This window comes from Odocoileus virginianus, chromosome 15 (assembly GCF_023699985.2).
Source record: "Odocoileus virginianus isolate 20LAN1187 ecotype Illinois chromosome 15, Ovbor_1.2, whole genome shotgun sequence".
In the NCBI taxonomy this organism is placed as follows: domain Eukaryota; kingdom Metazoa; phylum Chordata; class Mammalia; order Artiodactyla; family Cervidae; genus Odocoileus; species Odocoileus virginianus.
Genome location: NC_069688.1, coordinates 22,949,441 through 22,970,947, shown reverse-complemented (window position 1 = coordinate 22,970,947; position 21,507 = coordinate 22,949,441). Strand labels below are relative to the sequence as shown.

At 42.6% G+C, this 21,507-nt stretch overlaps 1 protein-coding gene across 1 annotated transcript in view; it reads left to right on the top strand.

Annotated features, from left to right (window-relative positions):
* The first annotated feature begins 957 nt into the window (after positions 1-957).
* The window catches only part of TRPA1 (transient receptor potential cation channel subfamily A member 1), a 56,259-nt gene continuing 35,709 nt past the window's right edge, over positions 958-21,507 (top strand). The window contains exons 1-4 of the mRNA XM_020907330.2: positions 958-1,472; positions 7,172-7,331; positions 9,986-10,161; positions 19,236-19,343. Coding sequence (XP_020762989.2) covers positions 1,365-1,472; positions 7,172-7,331; positions 9,986-10,161; positions 19,236-19,343 — 552 coding nt within the window. The 5' untranslated portion in view covers positions 958-1,364. The remainder of the gene's footprint in view (positions 1,473-7,171; positions 7,332-9,985; positions 10,162-19,235; positions 19,344-21,507) is intronic.

Here is a 21,507-nt window from a genome sequence, read left to right as displayed (position 1 = left end):
TGGTGGCTCTTAGCTGGGAAAACAAATAAATCTATTCATTTATTTTTAAAATTTGGTTATGCCACATGGTATATGAGATCTTAGTACCCCCACCAGCTATCAAACACAGGGCCCTTGCATTGGAAGCACAGAGTCTTAACCACTGGACTGCCAGGGAAGTCTCACAACAAACTTTTTTTTCACTGCGTTGAAATAGGATTTATTTGAAATAGTTTTTTGTTAAAAAGAACAAAAAACAAAAAAATGTTAAGTTTGGCCTTCAGCACATATCCAGGTCACTGTAATGGCCTTCAGAAATATTAAAATCTTAAACATCAATGAATACTCCGAGTCTTCCTTAAACATAATATGACAAGTTTCACAGTCTAGTACTCTTGAAGGCAAAGTTGTGTCAGATCTCACAATCTTGACATTTTGTAGTGTTTATAATTTAAGAGATCAATGAAACATTCCCCCCAAAACCTGCTGTAAACATCATCATTACTTCAAAACTGTATGTAATACTACATGCCAGGAAGAGAGAGAATACAGAGGTCTGTCAATTCTGCATTGCATAGAAATAAAACTCTACTAAAATAAAACTCTAAAAAACTAAAAGCCTTTCATTAAAAAATGTAACAACTTTCTGCTTAGTTTCCAAGAAGCCAGGACTGATCTCAAAACTGGAAGCACTAGAACACAGCCCCTCAAATTCTAGGGTATTCTTTTGATTTACACCCATTTTACATGAGTTGATTGTCCCATTCAAGAATGGTCTGAGTTTTGTGATTGTCTTCTTTTTTTAAATAAATATATAAATCAAAAATTTTAAATAATTTAAAAAAAAAATCTTTCAGTGTACTGTCACTCACTCTCGTCATTCTCTCCCCCGTCCGTCCTCCTGCTCACCCCTTCCTTTCTCTCTGATTGCAGGACTGGATGGGGGCTCTCAGGGTTTTTATTATGAGTCTAGATTCGGTGGAGACACTCCGACCTGACACCTAGACTCAGGGGTGCGCTGCTTCTGCCGGGACGGGCCAGTCGCGCTTACCGCCCGGGGACACACGTGGCGCGGCCTCCCCCTGGCCGCGCGTGGACACGATGGCGCGTCCCCACCCCTCCATGCGCGCCTCCTGCTTCCTGCCCTACAAGTAGCCTGAACCGGGCAACTCCGGCCAGAAGTCCTCCCCGCCTCACGCAGAGCAAACCTCTTTTCTCCCGGGGACCGCCGGGTGCGGAAGAGCTCCGAGCTCCGGCGCCGACCCAGGGGCGCGCGCGTCCTCAGCGCCAGGCCGCTCCCGGCGCCGGCTCACCCCGCCTGTCTCGCCCCAGGTGCCCGCGCCCGTGGGGAGCAGCCGCCGCAGGTGGCGTCCGGAGTGTGGTCAATGAGGCGAAGCCTGAGGAAGATGCTGCGCCCCGGAGAGAAGAAGGCGCCCCGGGACTTCGTCTGCCTGGGCGTGGAGGACCACAAGGACAACAGCAATGACTTCAAGGTACGCGGGCGGGCGCGCTCGGAAGTCTGGGCGCGGGTCGGCTCTTCCTGACTTTACCCTCCTCGACTCGAAGTCTCCTAGCGGGCAGCCCCAGGATGGGAGGACCCGGCCAGGCGAGGGCTGTCTGCTTCCTTCTCGGGAAGTGGGAAGCTCCGGGAGCCGCGTTCTCAAAAGGCGCCCGCCGGCTGCTGCCGGCTTTGACCTTTCTGCTTGCTTGCTTGTTCACCCTGCTCTGGCTGGGTGGTGGGCAGCTGCCGCGTGGGGAGACCTACCCCAAAAGTACCGCTGGCATTTGGCCGCAACTGCCTGGTTCCAAAATCGGAGCGAGTTTTGGAGCGCGTGCTGTTCTCCTTTTGTTAGATTTTATTTAGAACCAAACAGCTAGCTGGCTGAATCTGGCGGCCGGAGAGCTAGCTACTCAAGAAGTGTTTGGGGTTCAGAAGCACGCTGGTCTCGCGGAGGGAAATGGAAGCAGAACCTAACAGTGAGGTGTTGCAGGGGTTGGGAGGACGGGTGGGCGGACTCCTCCAGGGCCTGGGGCAGTCAGTTGGAAGGGACTTTGCGGGAGGAGACCCTTCGAAGCGGGGTAGGTGGTCTTCCGGAGGTCCCAAGGGCTAGGACGGGGCTTCTGGGTTTTTGTTTTTTTTTTTTTTTTTTTCGGTTCCCAAAGTCGCTCTGACCAAAAGGCTGCACCAGTTCAGGTTGCTGGCTGATGGCGCTGAGGGCGGAGGCTGTCGGATGCTCAGAAAACTCACCCTGGATTCCTCAAGTTGTCAGTAGGAGGAAGCATCTCTTTTTAAACATTAAAAGAATTGAAAGCTCTCTCCAACGCTACCACAAATCTCTTTGCATGGTGAAATCATTTACACTTTGATTTGCTCATGGAATATATTTTAGAATACTTCCAAATCAGCCGCTGGAGATGTATCTCATTCTTGTTAGCATCTTTATAATATTCCCTTGTATGAATGTGGCATACTTTACTAGACTAGCACGTGTATGTTTGTTTTGTTTTGCTATTAAACACGTGATTGAGTGTCTGTGGATGTAGATATGGCTTCCTCTGTCTACAGCACCTTAATGAGTATGTTAAAGGCCTAGTAGGATCAAAAGTCACCTAAGGGCTTAATTTTGGTAGAAATCGCCAAGTTGCCCTCTAAATAGTTTAGGTCAATAGACAGTGTTTTTAATCCTGCATGTGAGTCAGGCATGCATAGAAAATTATGTAAAACCACAAACCAGGCCTCCCAAGGTGAGTTTATGTGCACATCCAGATTAAATACTTTTCCTCCTCCTTAATATGAGTATAATAACTATGGTCTTTTAGCTTAATACAAAGAACTGAAGTTATGAGTGAATGTCAAACACTAGGATAGCATCTTTGGAGTTAACGTTAAGGGACTGGAAGAAATTTTTAAATTTTGAAAATCACACCAGTTGTACTTTCTTTACTTATCAATGTGGTCTTTGTTTTCTGGAGATAATCAGTGAAGGAATTCTGCAATACAGTGTCTCAGTTTCTTTATGTTTGTATTTGTCTTTGTTTAGTTTTCTTGCCTAAGTCCAACAAAAGCATTTATGTTATCTAAGGCTTTTGAAAACCACAGTCAAGCTTGCAGATTGAGGGATTTATGTATTTTATTTTGTTACCTGACTTTAAATCATCCTGTAGAAATCTCAGCAGTGAGACTAATTACAAACCAACACATGTAGCACGCTGGAGAGTTCTGAACTCTAAGGATTTCCTTATTAAGAAGACATGGTGTACAACCTTTTCTCCAGCATGCACACACAATACCTCAGGAGTCCTGAAAAAATCAAAGGATGGCAGAAAACTTACAAGATCAGAAATGTGGAATATGAATCATCTGACTGATGCTTTTGATCTTTTCCAATGACTTTCTTTCAAGGGAGTTAATACTTTAGCATTTGGTCTTAATTTCTCATTGTCATGGGCTTCCCTGGTGGCTTAGATGGTAATGAATCCACCTGCAATGCAGGAGACCTGGGTTCAGTCCTTGAGTCGGGAAGATCCTCTGGAAGAGGAAACGGCTAACCACTCAGTATTCTCGCCTGGAGAATTCCATGGACAGAGGGACCTGGCAGGCTACAGTTCATGGGGGGTTGCATAGAGTTGGGCACGACTGAGTGACTGACACTTTCCTTGCTTACTTCTCACAGTTATAATCTCCCATTTGTTAAAATCTCTCATTGTAATAATTTCCTTCCTTCTTGTCCCATACTGCTTATATGTATTTCATTAAAACAACCTAAAACAGGTGTATTTGATACCTCCAGTTTAAAGGACTCAGAATTAGCTTCTTTAAACATGATAGGAGAACTAACCAATCAGTCCTAAAGGAAATCAACTCTGAATATTCATTGGAATATTGAATAATCATTGGTGCTGAAGCTGAAGCTCCAATACTCTGGCCACCTGATGCGAAGAGCCAACTCATTGGAAGAGATCCTGATGCTGGGAAAGATTGAGGGCAGGAGGAGAAGGGGGAGGCAGAGGATAAGATGGTTAAGAGAGTGTCACCTACTCAATGGACATGAATTTGAGCAAACTCTGAGAGACTGTGAAGGACAGGGAAGCCTGGCATGCTGCAGTTCATGTGGGTCGCAAAGATTCAGACACAACTTAGCGACTGAACAATAACAACAAACGTGATCTAGTCTGTTACATTCTGTATCTAGTCACAGAGTTCAGAATCTGAAAGAATCTGAAGTGACCCTGTGACAGTAGAAAACTATATTATCTGAATATGTAATAACTTGTCTAGATGACACCCTTGACTTTCAGTACTTTCTTTAAAGAAATCTCTTCGAAGCCTAGGTAACATGCTGTGAACTAAATTCAGACAGCACATCTGATGAGTTTGTATAAAATATTTAGATGCTTTTTTATCATTGTGAACTCAGCAGTACCTCATGAGCCTCTGAACCCAGGCCTGGCTGTCAAAGAGTGTGTAATTGGATTTGTGTTGACAGCACATCACTGAGTAGACCAGTAAATTGCTCTTTTTGATACAGTGGGGTAGATGATAGAATTCCTTTATTATTACTGGAAGAACATATCAATTTCAAGTGCTATAATACTTCTTAATGGATTCAGGTAAACACTTACTTTGATGGGGTGAGACATTGAGAAAGAGCCTCCTTCTGTGAAGAGCTCATTTTATTTATTTATTTATTTATTTATTTTTCATTTATTTTTATTAGTTGGAGGCTAATTACTTTACAATATTGTAGTGGTTTTTGCCATATGTTGACATGAATCAGCCATGGATTTACATGTATTCCCCATCCCGATCCCCCCTCCCACCTCCCTCTCCACCCGATCCCTCTGGGTCTTCCCAGTGCACCAGGTCCAAGCACTTTTCTCATGCACCCAACCTGGGCTGGCGATCTGTTTCACCCTAGATAATACACATGTTTCGATGCTGTTCTCTTGAAACATCCCACCCTCGCCTTCTCCCACAGAGTCAAAAAGTCTGTTCTGTACATCTGTGTCAAAGAGCTCATTTTAAATTTATTACTGTATATGTTGTAAATTTGGAAATATCATATCTTGTGAGAATGAATCAAAAGCAGAATATCAACACCTCTAAATTTCACAAGGAAGAGATATATTGTCATCCATGATAAGTCATCTTCAGTGCAGTTATAATAAAGAATATAAAGAGCATGAAAAAAATAAGTCTTAGAGAAAATTTAGATATTCCATAAAGTCCTTGCTCCTCCCCTAATATCAGTGGACATTAATGTCTGTTTGGAATCATACTTTTCCAGGCCAGTGACAACTGCCAATTATGCCCAAAACTTATGGAACTTGTCCTGCAAAGTTTGTTCTTATCATCTGGAAACTTATCTATCACACAGTTTCTCTATCACAATTTCAGTCTTCACTGTATGTTGGATTTTTGGCATTCATCAGTCAGACAAAATATGTATTCCATGTACCTTCCGTTCAAATTCTAACTTTGTTCCTTACTGTGTGCCTTTGGGCAAACAGTGTAACCTTTCAGTGTCTTGATCTCTGGCTGTAAGTAAGTACACAGACAGTGGAAACAGTGAGAGACTTTATTTTTGGGGGCTCCAAAATCCCTGCAGATGGTGACTGCAGCCATGAAATTAAAAGACACTTGCTCCTTGGAAGAAATGCCATGACCAACCTAGGCAGCATATTAAAAAGAGAGAGATATTACTTTATCAACAAGGGTCCATCTAGTCAAAGCTATGGTTTTTCCAATAGTCATGTGTGGATGTGAGAGTTGGGACTATAAAGAAAGCTGAGTGCCAAAGAATTGATGCTTTTGAACTGTGGTGTTGGAAAAGATTCTTGAGAGTCCCTTGGACTACAAGATCAAACCAGTCCATCCTAAAGGAAATCAGTCCTAAATATTCATTGGAAGGACTGATGCTGAGGCTGAAGCTCAAGTTCTTTGGCCACCTGATGCGAAGAACTGACTCAATGGAAAAGACCCTGATGCTGGGAAAGACTGAAGGCAGGAGGAGAAGGGGACGACAGAGGATGAGATGGTTGAATGGCATCACCAACTTGATGGACATGAGTTTGAGCAAGCTCTGGGAGTCAGTTATGGACAGGGAAGCCTGGCATGCTGCAGTCCATGGGGTCATGAAGAGTCAGACACGACTGAGCAACTGAACTGAACTAAATGCTAGCCCCTCCTGCCTGCAGAGAACCATGAGGCACTGCATCTGACCTGACTTGGCCTGGCTCAGAATCCCAGTGGTCAAAAGAGGGGGATTGTTCATTTCCAGAGGAGAGTGGGCAGCTATTCTAGATAACTGACCAAGAGACTTACATGACCATCCTTCAATATGATTCTAGTTCCATTACCGAGGAACACATTGGATGGGAATTGACTATCAGCAGGAAGGCCAAAAAAAGGACAGTAATTTAGCTTCTACTCTTACTCCTTGCATTCACGAAAATCTTTTTTCATCAAACCAGAATCCCTTATGCTGTGGTTTCAGCACATTTTTCACCTGGCAGAGACAATGCCTCTGTGTTTTCACTGTACTTATTTTCTTCTCAGCTCACATCTCTTACATTTAATTTGAAACTCTTCTCAAGGCCTTTATTTCTACAGCATATATAGGTTTGGGATCAGAAAATCAAATTATTTATTTAATGTGCTTATCAGTGTGAAAGCATTTGCAGACCTGGGTTCGATCCTTCGTTCAGGAAGATCTCCTGGAAAAGGGAATGGTTACCCACTCCAGTGTTCATGCCTGGAGAATTCCATGGACTGCAGTCCAGGGGGTCTCAAAGAGTCACACATGACTGAGTGACTAACACTTTCACTTTCTTTCTGTATGTCTAAGAATCAGCCAATTAGGGAGACACAGGTTCAATTCCTAGGTTCAGAAGATCTCGTGGAGTAGGAAATGGCTACCCACTCCAGTATTCTTGCCTGGAAAAACCCATGGACAGAGGAGCCTCGCGGGCTACAGTCCATAGGGTCGCAACGAGTCAAACACAACTGACATGCATGCTCTGGGTCATGCTCTATATGTCTAAGCATTTTGTGTTCTTCAGAAAAAAAATATTTACTTTATCATAAGCACAGGAACTAGTTTGGATGATAACTTTTTTTAATGATGAACTTATTATACTAATAAGTTTTACATATGCTTATTTAAGGTAACAATTTTCTATATACTTCTAGGTGGTGTTCGAGGGAAACAAATGCGGTTTACAAAACTTTGTGAAGAAACAAAAGAGATTAAAAAAATATGATGATGTGAATGCCTCTCCTTTGCACCATGCTGCAGAAGAAGGTCAAGTGGAGCTGATGGAGTTGATTGTTAATGAATCCTCCTGTGAAGGTAACAGAACTTTATAGCTAGTGCTGTGTATTCCATCATCCCATTAAACTCATTTGGAAAGAGTGGACTGAAGTGATTCTGGAGTGTCGGTTAGTTCCAGATTATAAAAGGCCTGAATGTCTCACTCAGGAATGTGGTCTTCCCTCCAGCCAGTGCCCTTCAATCTTTTCCACTGAAATACTGCAGAGGACAGTGCAGGGATCTGGCACAGCCCACTGCCAGTGCAGCTTTTCTTTGCAATTGTATGATAGATCATAAAAATTCACATATATTTCATGTATTCTTATATACTGTTTCCACTGAGGTCATCACATACTTAAATTGCTTGCTTGCTGTGTGCGCATGCTGTCACTTCAGTTGTGTCTGTCTCTTTGGGACCCTATGGACTATCGACCACCAGGCTCCTCTGTCCATGGGATTCTCCAGGCAAGAATACTGTAATGGTTAGCCATTTCCTTCTCCAGGGGATTTTCCTGACCCAGGGATCAAACGTGTATCTCTTATGTCTCCTGCATTGGCAGGTGGGTTCTTTGCCACTAGTGCCCCCTTATCGTGGAATAAAATTGACACCCCAAGATGTCACATCCTCTCCAGCCTCATGCCCCCATCCTTCTCTGAGAAACTCAGCTGTAGTTGATAAGGAAGAGGGATGCCACAGAGATTTAAGCAGTGAGGTGGTGTAATAAGACCATTATTATTTAAGGTAAGATGAAGGTCAGTTAAAAAGCCATTTTAGTAGTAAAGAGAAATGGAGCATCCACTAGGGTTTTGAGATTGGAATAAGGAGAAAGGGAGGGATTCATGGACTATTTCACGTGTAGAGTGGGAAGTGCTTGATAAAGATTGAATGTAATGAGTAAGTGATGAAAAGGTGGACTGATGTTGACATTCTTAATTTAGGACATAGGTTAATAGTCTAGCCATCCGGAACAGAAGGCTTGTAAGAAAGCAGAAGAAAAGTGAGTGTGAGGAGATAATTTAAATATGGTCATACTGAGGTTAAAAGGCCCAGGGGACATCCACTTGAAAATTTCTAGTAGACTTGTAGCCTAATAGCTTGTATCTAGTAGACCAAAAATATAGAAGGAAAGGGTCAACACCACAGGGCCAGTATTGCATAGGAGGTAGCTCAAATTGTGTAAATGCATGAAAATCCTTTAGAAGACCATGGAATTGCCAGTGAAGGTGGCTAAGGGTAAAACACCAATGTTCAGGGTCAGAGGGCAGAGGAAAAGCCAGAAAAACGATGGTGAAGACAGTGATGCACAAGAGATTGATGGCACATGAGCCAAGGGAGAGAGTAGTTAGAAGGATCAGGTATCACAAAGAGATCACACAGAAAGAAGACACAATAACCTTGACATTAGAAGGCCTCCCGACCTCTGTGAAAATGATTTCTGAAAAGCAGTGGAGGTAAAAGCCAAATTCACATTATTTAATTGATGAATGGGAGTTTGTAAGTTTTGGCCGCAGTTTTATGAGGTTTGGTGCTAAATAACATGCTGAGTGTGGTGCTTTGTCTTGTTCAGACAGAATGGTTAAGGGATATGTGTGAGTATGTCTGTGAGAGAGAGAGAGAATATGTGGGGGCAGGGGGCGGTGTGTTGAGAATTAACCACTGGAGTGACCGAGAGAAGATAGTGGGGAGATAAATGTTAAAAAGGAGAGAAATGAGAAATATGGCTGCAGCATGATGGCATTGTAGGTGGTCCTTAAGTCATATTTATGAATGAGCTGTTTTCCCTTTTCTCTTCAGACATAAAAATATACTACCTCCAATTAAAATGGTTGATAAAGCAGACACTCTTGTTTATTTTAGAGCAAATATAAAGTAAATCCCGCAGTGTCAAAGGGCATGCTGATCACAGGGTAAATAATACGATGATGTATTATAGAAATATGTGGAAACCATGTATGGCATCAAGGTGCACAAGCTCTAATTCCAGTCTTGTGTTTGTTAGTGGTGCATCTTTTTTCTCATTAACATTTTTTTGAACCATTGCTAAAGGCCAAACACTCCACTAAGATCTTTAAGGACATGATTTGATATCCTTCTCCTAAGAATATTGCAAGGTGTACCTGTTTTGCTCCCTCCTTCTCTTCCTCCCCCTCCCCTTTCCTTCCTTCCACCAAATTTGAATATGAGAAAACTGAGATTCAAAGAGCTAAATCAGCTTACAGAGGTCCTTATTGGCTGCATAATGGCAGGATTTTGAACCTCTCTAGTCCTCATCTTTCTGAAAAATGGTCATGGGCCCTTGTGAGCTATTGGGGGGCTGGATGAAATAATGGTTGCGTGGAACTTAGAGTTGCCTGGTGTAGAGTTGTTACTTTTATATAAGCTCAATGCTTTGCAACAAATCCCCAAATTCATGGCACAGATAAAAGCATGTAGCAATAGGAAGACCTATTTCCTATGGATCCTACAGATTGACAGCTAACTCATTTGACAAAGTCAGTGCCATCACTGACATGCATCCCCAAAGGTGTCTGTTAGATGTTTTTGAGAACTGAAGCTATCTTTTTATTTCTTCTAAAGAAGGTGAAGCCTCTACCATGGCACTTGGCACCGAACTTTGCAGTAAATAGGCATGCAGTAGGTGCCGAGCACAATCCAAGCAACATCTCACCTGTATTTTGGTGTCTTTTTCTAGTACTGAATGTGATGGATGATTATGGAAATACCCCGCTGCACTGGGCTGCAGGAAAAAACCAGGTGGAAAGCGTTAAGTTTCTTCTTAGCAAAGGAGCCAACCCAAACCTCCGAAACTGCAGCATGATGGCCCCGCTGCATGTGGCTGTGCAGGGCGCGTACAACGACGTGATGAAGGTGAGCTTGCTGGCGGTTTCCCAGGTACCGAGCATCGTAGCATAGCCCAGGCCTCATGTCCAGCTATGTCTGCCTCGTCCAAAAGGCCAACCTCAGCTGCCAGGGCCAACAACATGTGATGATTTTAAAGTTGGCTTTTCTTCTGACCAAAACCATCTCCATAGTGATCGTGATGATGATGATGATGTGAAGAATAATAACCAACGTCTCATTTTCTTGATTAGTTCTTATGTATCAGCTACCAGCCTTTTTCTGTCTTTAGGAGCCTTCTGTGTTTTTGGTTTGTAAATCCTCATTTTAAAAAATCTATAAAGTAAGACCATAATTATCCCCATTTCATAGCTGAGGAAACTGAGGTAGAGAGAGAATTAAATAACTTGTTTGGTTAGTGCATAAGAGTTAGGAGGAGAAAAGAGAGAGTTAGGAAATTTGTCTTCATTTTTATGTTTCTCAAGTCAGGGTTTTACTGCTTTTACCTGGCTGATCTAATGCTTCAAAGAAAGGAGGTGACCAATGCCTCAGTGAAGAGAGAAAATATAATTGAGATTTATTGTTTTTGTGAGAGTCAGTGACAGGCCTTAGTGGATGGCATGTCTTAGCAGAAGACATAATAATACTATGGGGAAATTTCTTAATATTTTTTTAAGAGAGTGAATTGGGTAAAATAGAGGAAGCCTTGAGAAATGCAGATTACAAATGCATTTACAAATGCATTTACAAATGAATTATATTGTAGAAATTCATTTCTGAGGTAGGTAATTTGGACCTTGCAGTAAATTTTCCTCTAGGAAAAATGTTGCAAAGGATGACATGGCTGTTGTGTCAGAGTACCAGCTGCTATCACAGAACACCACAGACCCAGTGGCTTGAACAACAGCTATCTCTCATAGCTGTGGAGGGTGGGTTGTCCGAGATTGAGGTGGTGGCAGATTTGGTGTCTGATGAGGGCCTGATTCCTGGTTCATAGGTCGCCTTTGTCTCTCTGTGTCTTCATGTTGAGGAAGGAATGATGGTTTTCTGGGCTTTCATTTATGAGTGCTAATCCCACTCGTGAGGGTTCTGCCTTCATGACCTAGTTCAGTTCAGTTGCTTAGTCATGTCCGAGTCTGCAGCACAATGGACTGTGGCACGCCAGGCTTCCCTGTCCTTCACCAACTCCTGGAACTTGCTCAAACTCATATCCATTGAGTCGGAGATGCCATCCAACCATCTCATCCTCTGTCATCCCCTTCTGCTCCTGCCTTCAATCTTTCCCAGCATCAGGGTCTTTTCAGATGAGTCAGTTCTTCCCATCAGATGGCCAAAGTATTGGAGTTTCAGCTTCAACATCAGTCCTTTCAATGAATATTCAGGACCGATTTCCTTTAGGATGGACTGGTTGGATCTCCTTGCAGTCCAAAGGACTCTCAAGAATCTTCAACACCACAGTTCAAAAGCATCAATTCTTTGGCACTCAGCTTTCTTTATAGTCTAGCTCTCACATCCATACATGACTACTGGAAAAACCATAGCTTTGACTAAACAGATTTATTGGCAAATTAATGTCTCTGATTTTTAATATGCTGTCTAGGTTGGTCATAGCTTTTCTTCCAAGGAGCAAGCATCTTTTAATTTCATGCCTGCAGTTACCATCTGCAGTGATTTTGGAGCCCCCGAAAATAAAGTCTCTCACTGTTTCCCCATCTATTTGCCATGAAGTGATGGGACCGGATGCCATGATCTTAGTTTTCTGAATATTGAGTTTTAAGCCAACTTTTTCACTCTCCTCTTTCACTTTCATCAAGAGGCTCTTTAGTTCTTCACTTTCTGCCATAAAGGTGGTATATCTGCATATCTGAGATTATTGATATTTCTCCCAGCAATCTTGATTACAGCTTGTGTTTCATCTAGCCCATCATTTGCATGACATACTCTGCATATAAGTTCAATAAGCAGGGTGACAATATACAGCCTTGATGTACTCCTTTTCCTATTTGGAGGCAGTCTGTTGTTCCATGTCCAGTTATAACTGTTGCTTCCTGACCTGCATGCAGGTTTCTCAGGAGGCAGGTCAGGTGGTCTGGTATTCCCATCTCTTTCAGAATTTTTCATGGTTTGTTGTGATCCACACAGTCAAAGGCTTTGGCATCGACAGTAAAGCAGAAGTAGATGTTTTTCTGGAACTCTCTTGCTTTTTCAATGATCCAACATGGATGTTGGCAGTTTGATCTCTGGTTCCTCTGCCTTTTCTAAATCCAGCTTGAACATCTGGAAGTTCATGGTTCACGTACTGTTGAAGCCTGGCTTGGAGAATTTTGAGCATTACTTTGCTAGCGTGTGAGATGAGCAAAATTGTGCAGTAGTTTGGACATACTTTGGCATTGCCTTTCTTTGGGATTGGAATGAAAACTGACCTTTTCTAGTTCTGTGGCCACTGCTGAGTTTTCCAAATTTGCTGGCATATTGAGTGCAGCATTTTCACAACATCATCTTTTAGGATTTGAAAGAGCTCAGCTGGAATTCCATCACCTCCACTAGCTTTGTTCGTAACGATGCTTCCTAAGGCCCACTTGACTTTGCATTCCAGGATGTCTGGCTCTAGGTACGTGATTACACCATCGTGGCTATCTGGGTCATTAAGATTTTTTTTGTATAGTCCTTCTGTGTATTCTTGCCACCTCTTCTTAATATTGTCTGCTTCTGTTAGGACCATACTGTTTCTGTCCTTTATTATGCCCATCTTTGCATGAAATGTTCCCTTGGTATCTCTAATTTTCTTGACGAGATCTCTAGTCTTTCCCATTCTATTGTTTTCCTCTATTTCTTTGCATTGACCACTGAGAAAGGCTTTCTTATCTCTCCTTGCTATTCTTTGGAACTCTGCATTCAAATGGGAATATCTTTCCTTTTCTCCTTTGCTTTTCTCTTCCCTTCTTTTCTCAGCTATTTGTAAGGGCTCTTCAGACAACCATTTTTCCCTTTGCATTTCTTTTTCTTGGGGATGGTCTTGATCCCTGTCTCCTGAACAATGTCACGAACCTCCGTCCATAGTTCTTCAGACACTCTGTCTATCAGGTCTAATCCCATGAATCTATTTGTCACTTCTACTATATAATTGTAAGGGATTTGAGTTAAGTTATAGCTGAATGGTCTAGTGGTTTCCCTACTTTCTTCAATTTAAGTCTGAATTTTGCAATAAGGAGTTCATGATCTGAACAACAGTCAGCTTCTGGTCTTGTTTTTGCTGACTGTATAGAGCTTCCCCTTCTTTGGCTGCAAAGAATATAATAAATCTGATTTTGGTATTGACTATCTGGTGATGTCCATGTGTAGAGTCTTCTCTCGTGTTTTTGCAAGAGGGTGTTTGCTATGACCAGTACGTTTTCTCGGCAAAACTCTGTTAGCCTTTGCCCTGCTTCATTTTGTACTCCAAGGCCAAACTTGCCTGTTAGTCCAGATATCTCTTGACTTCCTACTTTTGCATTCCAGTCCCCTATAATGAAAAGGGCATCATTTTTGGTGCTAGTTCTAGAAGGTCTTATAGGTTTTCATAGAACCATTCAACTTGAGCTTTTCCACCAGTAGTGGTTGGCGCATAGACTTGCATTACTGTGATATTGAATGGTTTGCCTTGGAAAGGAACAGAGATCATTCTGTCATTTTTGAGATTGCACCCAAAAACTGAATTTTGGACTCTTTTCTTGACTTATAAGGCTACTCCATTTCTTCTAAGGGATTCTTGCCAACGGTATTAGATATAATGGTCATCTGAATTAAATTCACCCATTCCAGTCCATTTTAAATTCACCCATTCCAGTCCATTTTAGTTCACTGATTCCTAAAATGTCGATGTTCATTCTTGCCATCTCCTCTTTGACCACTTCCAATTTACCTTGATTCATGGACCTTACGTTCCAGGTTCCTATGCAATATTGCTCTTTATAGCACCGGACTTTATTCCCGTCACCAGTCACATCCACAACTGGGTGTTGTTTTTTGCTTTGACTCAGTCTCTTCATTCTTTTTGGAGTTATTTCTCCACTCTTCTCCAGTAGCATATTGGGTACCTACTGACCTGGGGAGTTCATCTTTCAGTGTCATATTTCTTTGCATTTTCATACTGTTCATGGGGTTCTCAAGGCAAGAATACTGAAGTGCTTTGCCATTCCCTTCTCCAGTGGACCATATTTTGTCAGAACTCTCCACCACAACCCATCTGTCTTGGGTTGCCCTATGGCATAGCTCATAGTTTCATTGAGTTAGACAAGGCTGTGGCCCATGTGATCAGTTGGGTTCATTTTCTGTGGTTGTGGTTTTCATTCTGTCTGCTCTCTGAGGGATAAGGATAAGAGGCTTATGAAAGCTTCCTGATGGGAGAGACTGACTGTGGGGGAAACTGGGTCTTGTTCTGATGGGCAGGGCCATGCTCAGTAAATCTTTAGTCCAATTTTCTGTTGATGGGCGGGGCTGTGTTCCCTCCCTGTTGTTTGACCTGAGAGCAAACCATGGTGGAGGTAATAAAGAAAATGGTGACCTCCTTCAAAAGGTCCTGTGCATGCACTGCCACACTCAGTGCCCCCATCCCTGCAGCAGGCCACCACCGACCCACACCTCTGCCAGAGACTCCTGGACACTCAGAGGCAAGTCTGGGTCAGTCTCTTGTGAGGTCACTGCTCCTTTCTCCTGGGTCCTGGTGTGCAGAAGGTTTTGTTTGTGCCCTCCAAGAGTCTGTTTCCCCAGTCTTGTGTAAGTTCTGGAGGCTCTATGGCAGGGTTAATGGTAACCTTTTCCAAGAGGACTTACGCCACATCCAGGTCTGTTGCACCCAGAGCCCCTACTCCGGTGGCAAGACGCTGCTGACCCGTAACTCCGCAGGAGACACTCAGACACTCAGAGGCGTCTGGCTCAGTCTCTGTGGGGTCTCCTGGTGTACACAAGGTTTTGTTTGAGCCCTCCAAGCGTCTCTGGTAGGGATGGGGTTTGATTCTAAACGGAATTTCACCCCTCCTACTGTCTTGCTGGGGCTTCTCCTTTACCCTGGGACGTGAGGTGTCTTTCTTTTGTGGGATCCAATAGTCGCCTGTCGATGGTTGTTCAGCAATGGGTTGTAATTTTGGAGTTCTCACAGGAAAATATAAGTGCACGTCCTTCTACTCTATCTTGTAGATTTAAGCACTTCCCAAATGCTCCTCCTCTTAATACCACAATGGGGATTAGGATTTCAATATATGAATTTTGAGGGACAAAAACATTCAGTTTATCACACCACACACAAACCTACTCAGCCTATAAAATACCAACAGTACCTCAGGAGTGTCCATGAACGCCATGCTTCCTTAGTTCAGACCCCTTCCTCTCAGGGCCCTGAGTCCTTGGCTCCTGTAAGCCAGGCAGAGAGGGCGTGAGAGGAGACCCCTTTCCACTCTCCCCTGTGCCTTGTATGTAGCTTTGCCGTAATCCTTAGTACAGGGTGTGGCAATCAAATGTTCGCACTCATCCCCCACTCTGGCTGCTTATACTAGAAGGAGGGACTGTGTGTGACTAATGGAAACATCTCCAGTCCTCGCATTGCTGCTAAATGATGGCTCTTGAATGAATAAATTAGTAACTAGGCGTTCTGGCTGAAGGGGAAGGGGAGAGTTTAGGTATCTGTGCCTAAGAAGACAAGTCAGGACAGCCCCTTGCAGAGGTTATTGGAGAGGTCTTTGGCAATAGGCTGTCGATGTCTATAGGCTGTCAGTTTCTGTCGATGTCTGCATTACTCACGAGCCTGATGCTGCTTCTGTATCGTCTGTGCTGGGCCGCCAGTGACTGTGGACCCCTCCACCGAGAGATGGCACGCTTCCCCAGTGAACTCTTGTGCTTCCTCTGAAGGCTCTTTTCAGGAACAAATGCCCATTGACTTAATCTCACCTCTGAAAGTGTGATTTGGGAACTCAAAGGCAGGTAACAGTTGAAAGGTTACTGTTAACTAGAAATCAAATCTTCAGGCTAAAAAATACAGGATAGGCATCACACTGAAATAGAAGAAAGTCTAGAAATAAACCCATAACTGATTTACAAACTAGATGGTAGATATAACAGATTTTCCTTTGTGACACCAGAACAAGGCAAAAAAAAATAGAGTTGTAAGGGAACTGAAATTAGTTGTCTCTCCTTTGCTTAGTCTTACTAACCATCACTTTATCAAAAGATGTTTTCAAGCCCTTCTGCTTCACCAGAGAAGGAGGAGAAGGAATTTAGGAGGGTCTGTCTGTGTGCTTGCATCCTCAGGGCCTGCCTCTCCCATTTATACCATCTACAGTCCCCCAGGTTCCCTCTGTCCATGGAATTCTCCAGACAAGAATACTGGAGTAGGTTGCCATTTCCTTTTCCAGGGGATCTTCCTGACCCAGGGATTGAACCCGGGTCTCTTGCACTGCAGGCAGATTCTTTACCTTGTGAGCCACAGGGAAGCCCTATTTATAATACCAGCTCTTGCCAGTTTCAATCTCCACTATCCAGCCTTCCCCCCAAACCTTCCACAGCTGCCTTGTGGTTTTAAAGTAAAAAGCTGTTACCCATGTGTGACCTTGTGTGACCTCAAGTTCTTACACAGATACCACTGGTGTGCATAGTGTTTCATTGGACCAGGGTTGGTGGCCGGCCTTGCTTCTCAGTAGCCTGCAGGTCTTAGTTCTTGGCTTAACCCCAAAGGGTACAGTTGGACCTCCCATGAGGTTTCCTGGATTCTCATCACAGGGATCTCTGGAGGTCTCACCTGCCCGCCTCCAGACTTGTCTGGTCATGGCTGAGCTTTAACTAGACACACAGTTTAGTTGCTCTCTCTGGGCCCCCTGCCACCTACAATTTAACACAGCTTTAGGAAATACTGTGCTAGTGGCAGTGAGCAGAAACACCCTCAGAGATGCTCCAAATCTATGAGCTGTGATTCTAAGAGTACAGAGATTAAAAAAAACCTCTCCTTGTAGACTTGTGTAGATTACTTCACACGCAAATCAGTCCAGACTTTGTTAAGAACAGAAGGCGATGCCTCAAGTCCATTGACTGAACTGTGTGTGCTCATTTTCCTTCATCCACAATCTTCCTGTGTGTTCTTATGGCCTAAAATTCCAGTGTAATTTTCCTTTATGAGAAGAGCTGATTAGTAAGCCCGATTCATTTGCTGACACATCAGGACACATTCTATTAACTAGGAGCTCTGCGTGCTTTCTGTTGTAAGTCAGAGTTTTTAGGAAACAGCTTGTTTAATAAATTCTTTCTTAACTTAGTTGTGAGCACATGATATAATTTTATGAGTCTTGCTACAAAATAAAAGGCCTTTAGAAGGCTAATTCAGAGATTTCTCTTTTGAAAGAGATGTTTGTGTAAGAAAAATTTTGTTAGAAGAAAACTAGTTCAAGATCAATAGATTCTTAGCCAATAGTCAGCTGTAAGTCAGCCAGATGAAGGGGTAACAGGTCTTCACTTAAATTCCATTAGACAAATTGCTTAACCATTTTAGCAGGAGTTCTCATTTCTTACATCGGAGAAAAATTTCTGGTTCCAGACTAAGTTTGTACCGATTGAGTTAAGCTATATCTCTGTTACATGAGACTCTCTTCTTTCCTGGAAGGAATGGAGTTTTAATGGACATTTCCCAGAATACTTGCAATCTGGGTCAAAGAAAAATGTCCAGATGGGAAAAGGAAACAGTTCCCTCCCGTTTGCTTCTCCCTCCCTCCCTCTCTTCTCTTTTTCTCGTTTCTTACATTCCTTCCTTATCACCACCCACACATTCCAAATTCATTTTTTGGCTCCATCAATTTATTTTTGGTAGATATTAGTTAATCTCATATATTAAAATCACATATCTGGAATCTAGAAAAATGGTACAGATGATACTATTTGCAAAGCAGAAATAGAGATGCAGATGGAGAGAACAAAGGTATGGATACCGAGGCGGGAAGTGAAAAGTGAAAGTGAAGTCGCTCAGTTGTGTCCAACTCTTTGCAACCCCATGGACTGTAGGCTACCAGGCTCCTCAGTCCATGGCATTTTTCAGGTAAGAATACTGGAGTGGGTTGCCATTTCCTTCTCTAGGAGATCTTCCCGATCTTATCCCACATTGTAGGCAGATGCTTTACCATCTGAGCCACCAGGTAAGTCCAAGGAGGGGAAGAGGGTAAGATAAATTGGGAAATTGGGGTTGACATATATACACTTCTTCTTCTAAGTCACTTCAGTCGTGTCCGACTCTGTGCAACCCCATAGACGGGAGACCAGCAGGCTCCCCTGTCCCTGGGATTCTCCAGGCAAGAACACTGGAGTGGGTTGCCATTTCCTTCTCCAATACGTGAAAGTGAATAGTGAAAGTGAAGTTGCTCAGTTGTGTCCGACTCATAGCGACCCCATGGACCGCAGCCTACCAGGCTCCTCCCATCCATGTGATTTTCTAGGCAAGAGTACTGGAGTTGGATGCCATTGTCTTCTCTGATATATACATTATTTTGTATAAAATAGATAACTAATGAGAACCTGCTGTATAGCACAGGGAACTCTACTTACTGCTCTGTGGTGACCTAAATGGGAAGGAAAGCCAAGGGAGAGGGGATATATGTATATAGCTGGTTGACTTTGCTGTACTGCAGAAACTAACACAATGTTATAAAGCTACTATACTCCAGTAAAAATTATATATATGTATGTATATTTACTTAAAATTACTTAAATTTTACTTAAAATTTAAATTTACTTTAAAATTTTACTTAAAATTTACTTAATATGTGTGTATATCTATATAGTTAATACAAGTGAAAAATATTTAGTGAGCAATGTTAACTAGTATTTACAATTTTTAGTCTGTTTTCAATTCTACAACTCCATGTTGCCTTAATTAATGAGTTATAGAAATTTCCATTATTTCATCTACATGAGAAATTTTTGTAGTACCCACTAGGTACAAGGTTTCATGCCAGATTCCATGGGAGAGTGATGGAAAAGGTGAATAAGGACATGGTTCCTGGTACTGAGAGCTTAACATCCAGTGGAAGAAAAATACCCTATTTGAAAACCTGCAGGTTAACTTTTGACTGACTATTCCCTCTTTTATGTAGGTCTTGATTGAGCACAGCAGTACCGATGTTAATCTGGAAGGAGAAAATGGAAACACAGCTCTGATAATCACATGTTTTACAGATAACAGTGAAGCCATGCAGCTTTTGGTTTGTATTTTATTTGTATTTTTTCCTGTTTTCTTTATCCTTTAGTACAATATGAATTTTTGCTCTTTAAAACAGCTTTCAGGGCCTTCCCTGGTGGTTCAGTGGTTAAGACTCCATGTTTCCAATGCAGGGGGCACAGGATTGATCCCTGGCCAGGGAACTAAGGTCCCGTGTGCCATGTGGTGTGGCCAAAAAATAAAAAATAAATAAAACTATTTTCAGTTTCTCTTTTAGCAAAATGTAAAATGTAGAAAATGTGTCAGAAAAAAATAGTTCTATGAGTTTGAGAACATGTTCACACCCCTTAGGGCTTCCCTGATGGATCAGCAGGTAAAGAATCTGGCTGCAATGCAGGACACTCGGGTTCAATCCCTGGGTCAGGAAGATACCCTGGAGGAGGGCAACGCAACCCACTCTGGTGTTCTTGGCCGGAGAATCCCATGGACAGAGGAGCCTAGTGGACTGCAGTCCACGGGGTCACAAAGAGTCAGACACAACTAAAGCAACTGACCACACCCCTTAAATCTTAACTGAGTCTGAAATTTCTTCCAGAAGACAAATAGGAAAGCATTACAGAAAACGTGAGTTGACTGAAATGAAAAGAAAATATCGATAAGAAAAATTAATGTGAAACTGGTGGTCAGACCTAGAATGAAAGTAAATATGCAAGTCATTCAATCGTGTCCGACTGTTTGTGATTCCATGGACTACTGGAGTGGGTAGCCTTTCCCTTCTCCAGGGGATCTTCCCAACCCAGGGACTGAACCCAGGTCTCCTGCATTGCGGGTGGATTCTTTACCAGCTGAGCCACCAGGGAAGCCCAAGAATACTGGAGTGTACAGGAGTACTTCCTGACCCAGGAATCGAATCGGGGTCTCCCGCATTGCCGGCAGATTCTCTACCAGCTGAGCTATCAGGGAAGCCCAGAATACAAAAGACAAAGCATAATGGCCTGTATGTGCATAAAGGTGAATCATACTGGGACTCTGAGCTTCTGAATAGTCAAAGGAAAGATGAAGATTGTTATTTGCAAAATTATTGTTGGGCCCTGAAATAAAAGCCAGGAGAAACACAGCCATATCTGTTTCCAAGATGAAAGAAACAGCTGTCATGGGTTCTCCGAAAGGGACCCTTGCATGATTTAATGACTGAGCTCCTCAGCCATAGCCCGACAAGAAGAGCCAGCCTTCTCTCCAGTGAGATTTCTCGGGATGATCCAGTCCGACTCTTCAGGTGTCTATCACCATGGCTGAGTCCTGCTCCATGGAGTGCCCCTTCTGAGTGTGGTATTAGAATTTCATCAAAAAGCTTTCTTTTAACTATTCCTCAATCACTTGTACATTATTCAGGCCAGATTTTCTATTTTTAGCACTTGATTTTCCCTCTCCACCACCTCCAGGGAGTAAATAAAATGAAATAAAAGAACTTCAGACTATCTGTGGGATATTTCAAATTACAAATACCTTCTAACATATTTACTAAATATACTTGGATGAAAATATATATTCTTATAAGGTGTCATGATTGGACCAAAAAAAGAATTTAAAAAGACTTGACTTTTTTTGATCCAATCATGACAGCTTATACTGGGAAATCCCATGGACAGAGGAGCCTGGTAGGCTAGTCCATGGGGTCACAAGAGTCAGACACAACTTAGCAACTAATCCAACAACCAGCCAACCACAATGGAAGGACCTCAAGCAAAAATCAACAAAATTAGAAACAGCAAAAGGATTTAATTGAATATGAAGGAGAATTTTTAAATGGCAAAGGATCAGTATGCAATCCTATCCTAAAAATTTGAAAATGATTTTTAATGGATAAATGAGCTGTGCTTAGTCACTCAGTTGTGTCCGACTCTTTGCGACCCCATGGACTATATATAACCAGCCAGGCTTCCCAGTCCATGGGACTCTCCAGGCAAGAGTACCATTTTCTACTCCAGGGGATCTTTCCAACTCAGGGATTGAACCCAGGTCTCCTGCATTGCAGGCAGTTTCTTTACCATTTGAGCCACCAGGGAAGCCCAATGGATAAATAACTGAAAGTAACTAAAGTGTTAAAATTGAATATCTGTAAGGAACTATTAAAAGATTTTAGGGAAAAAAGCATTGCTAATACTTCTTTAAAGCTCTGGAATGAGCTCATATTATATGCTTTTATA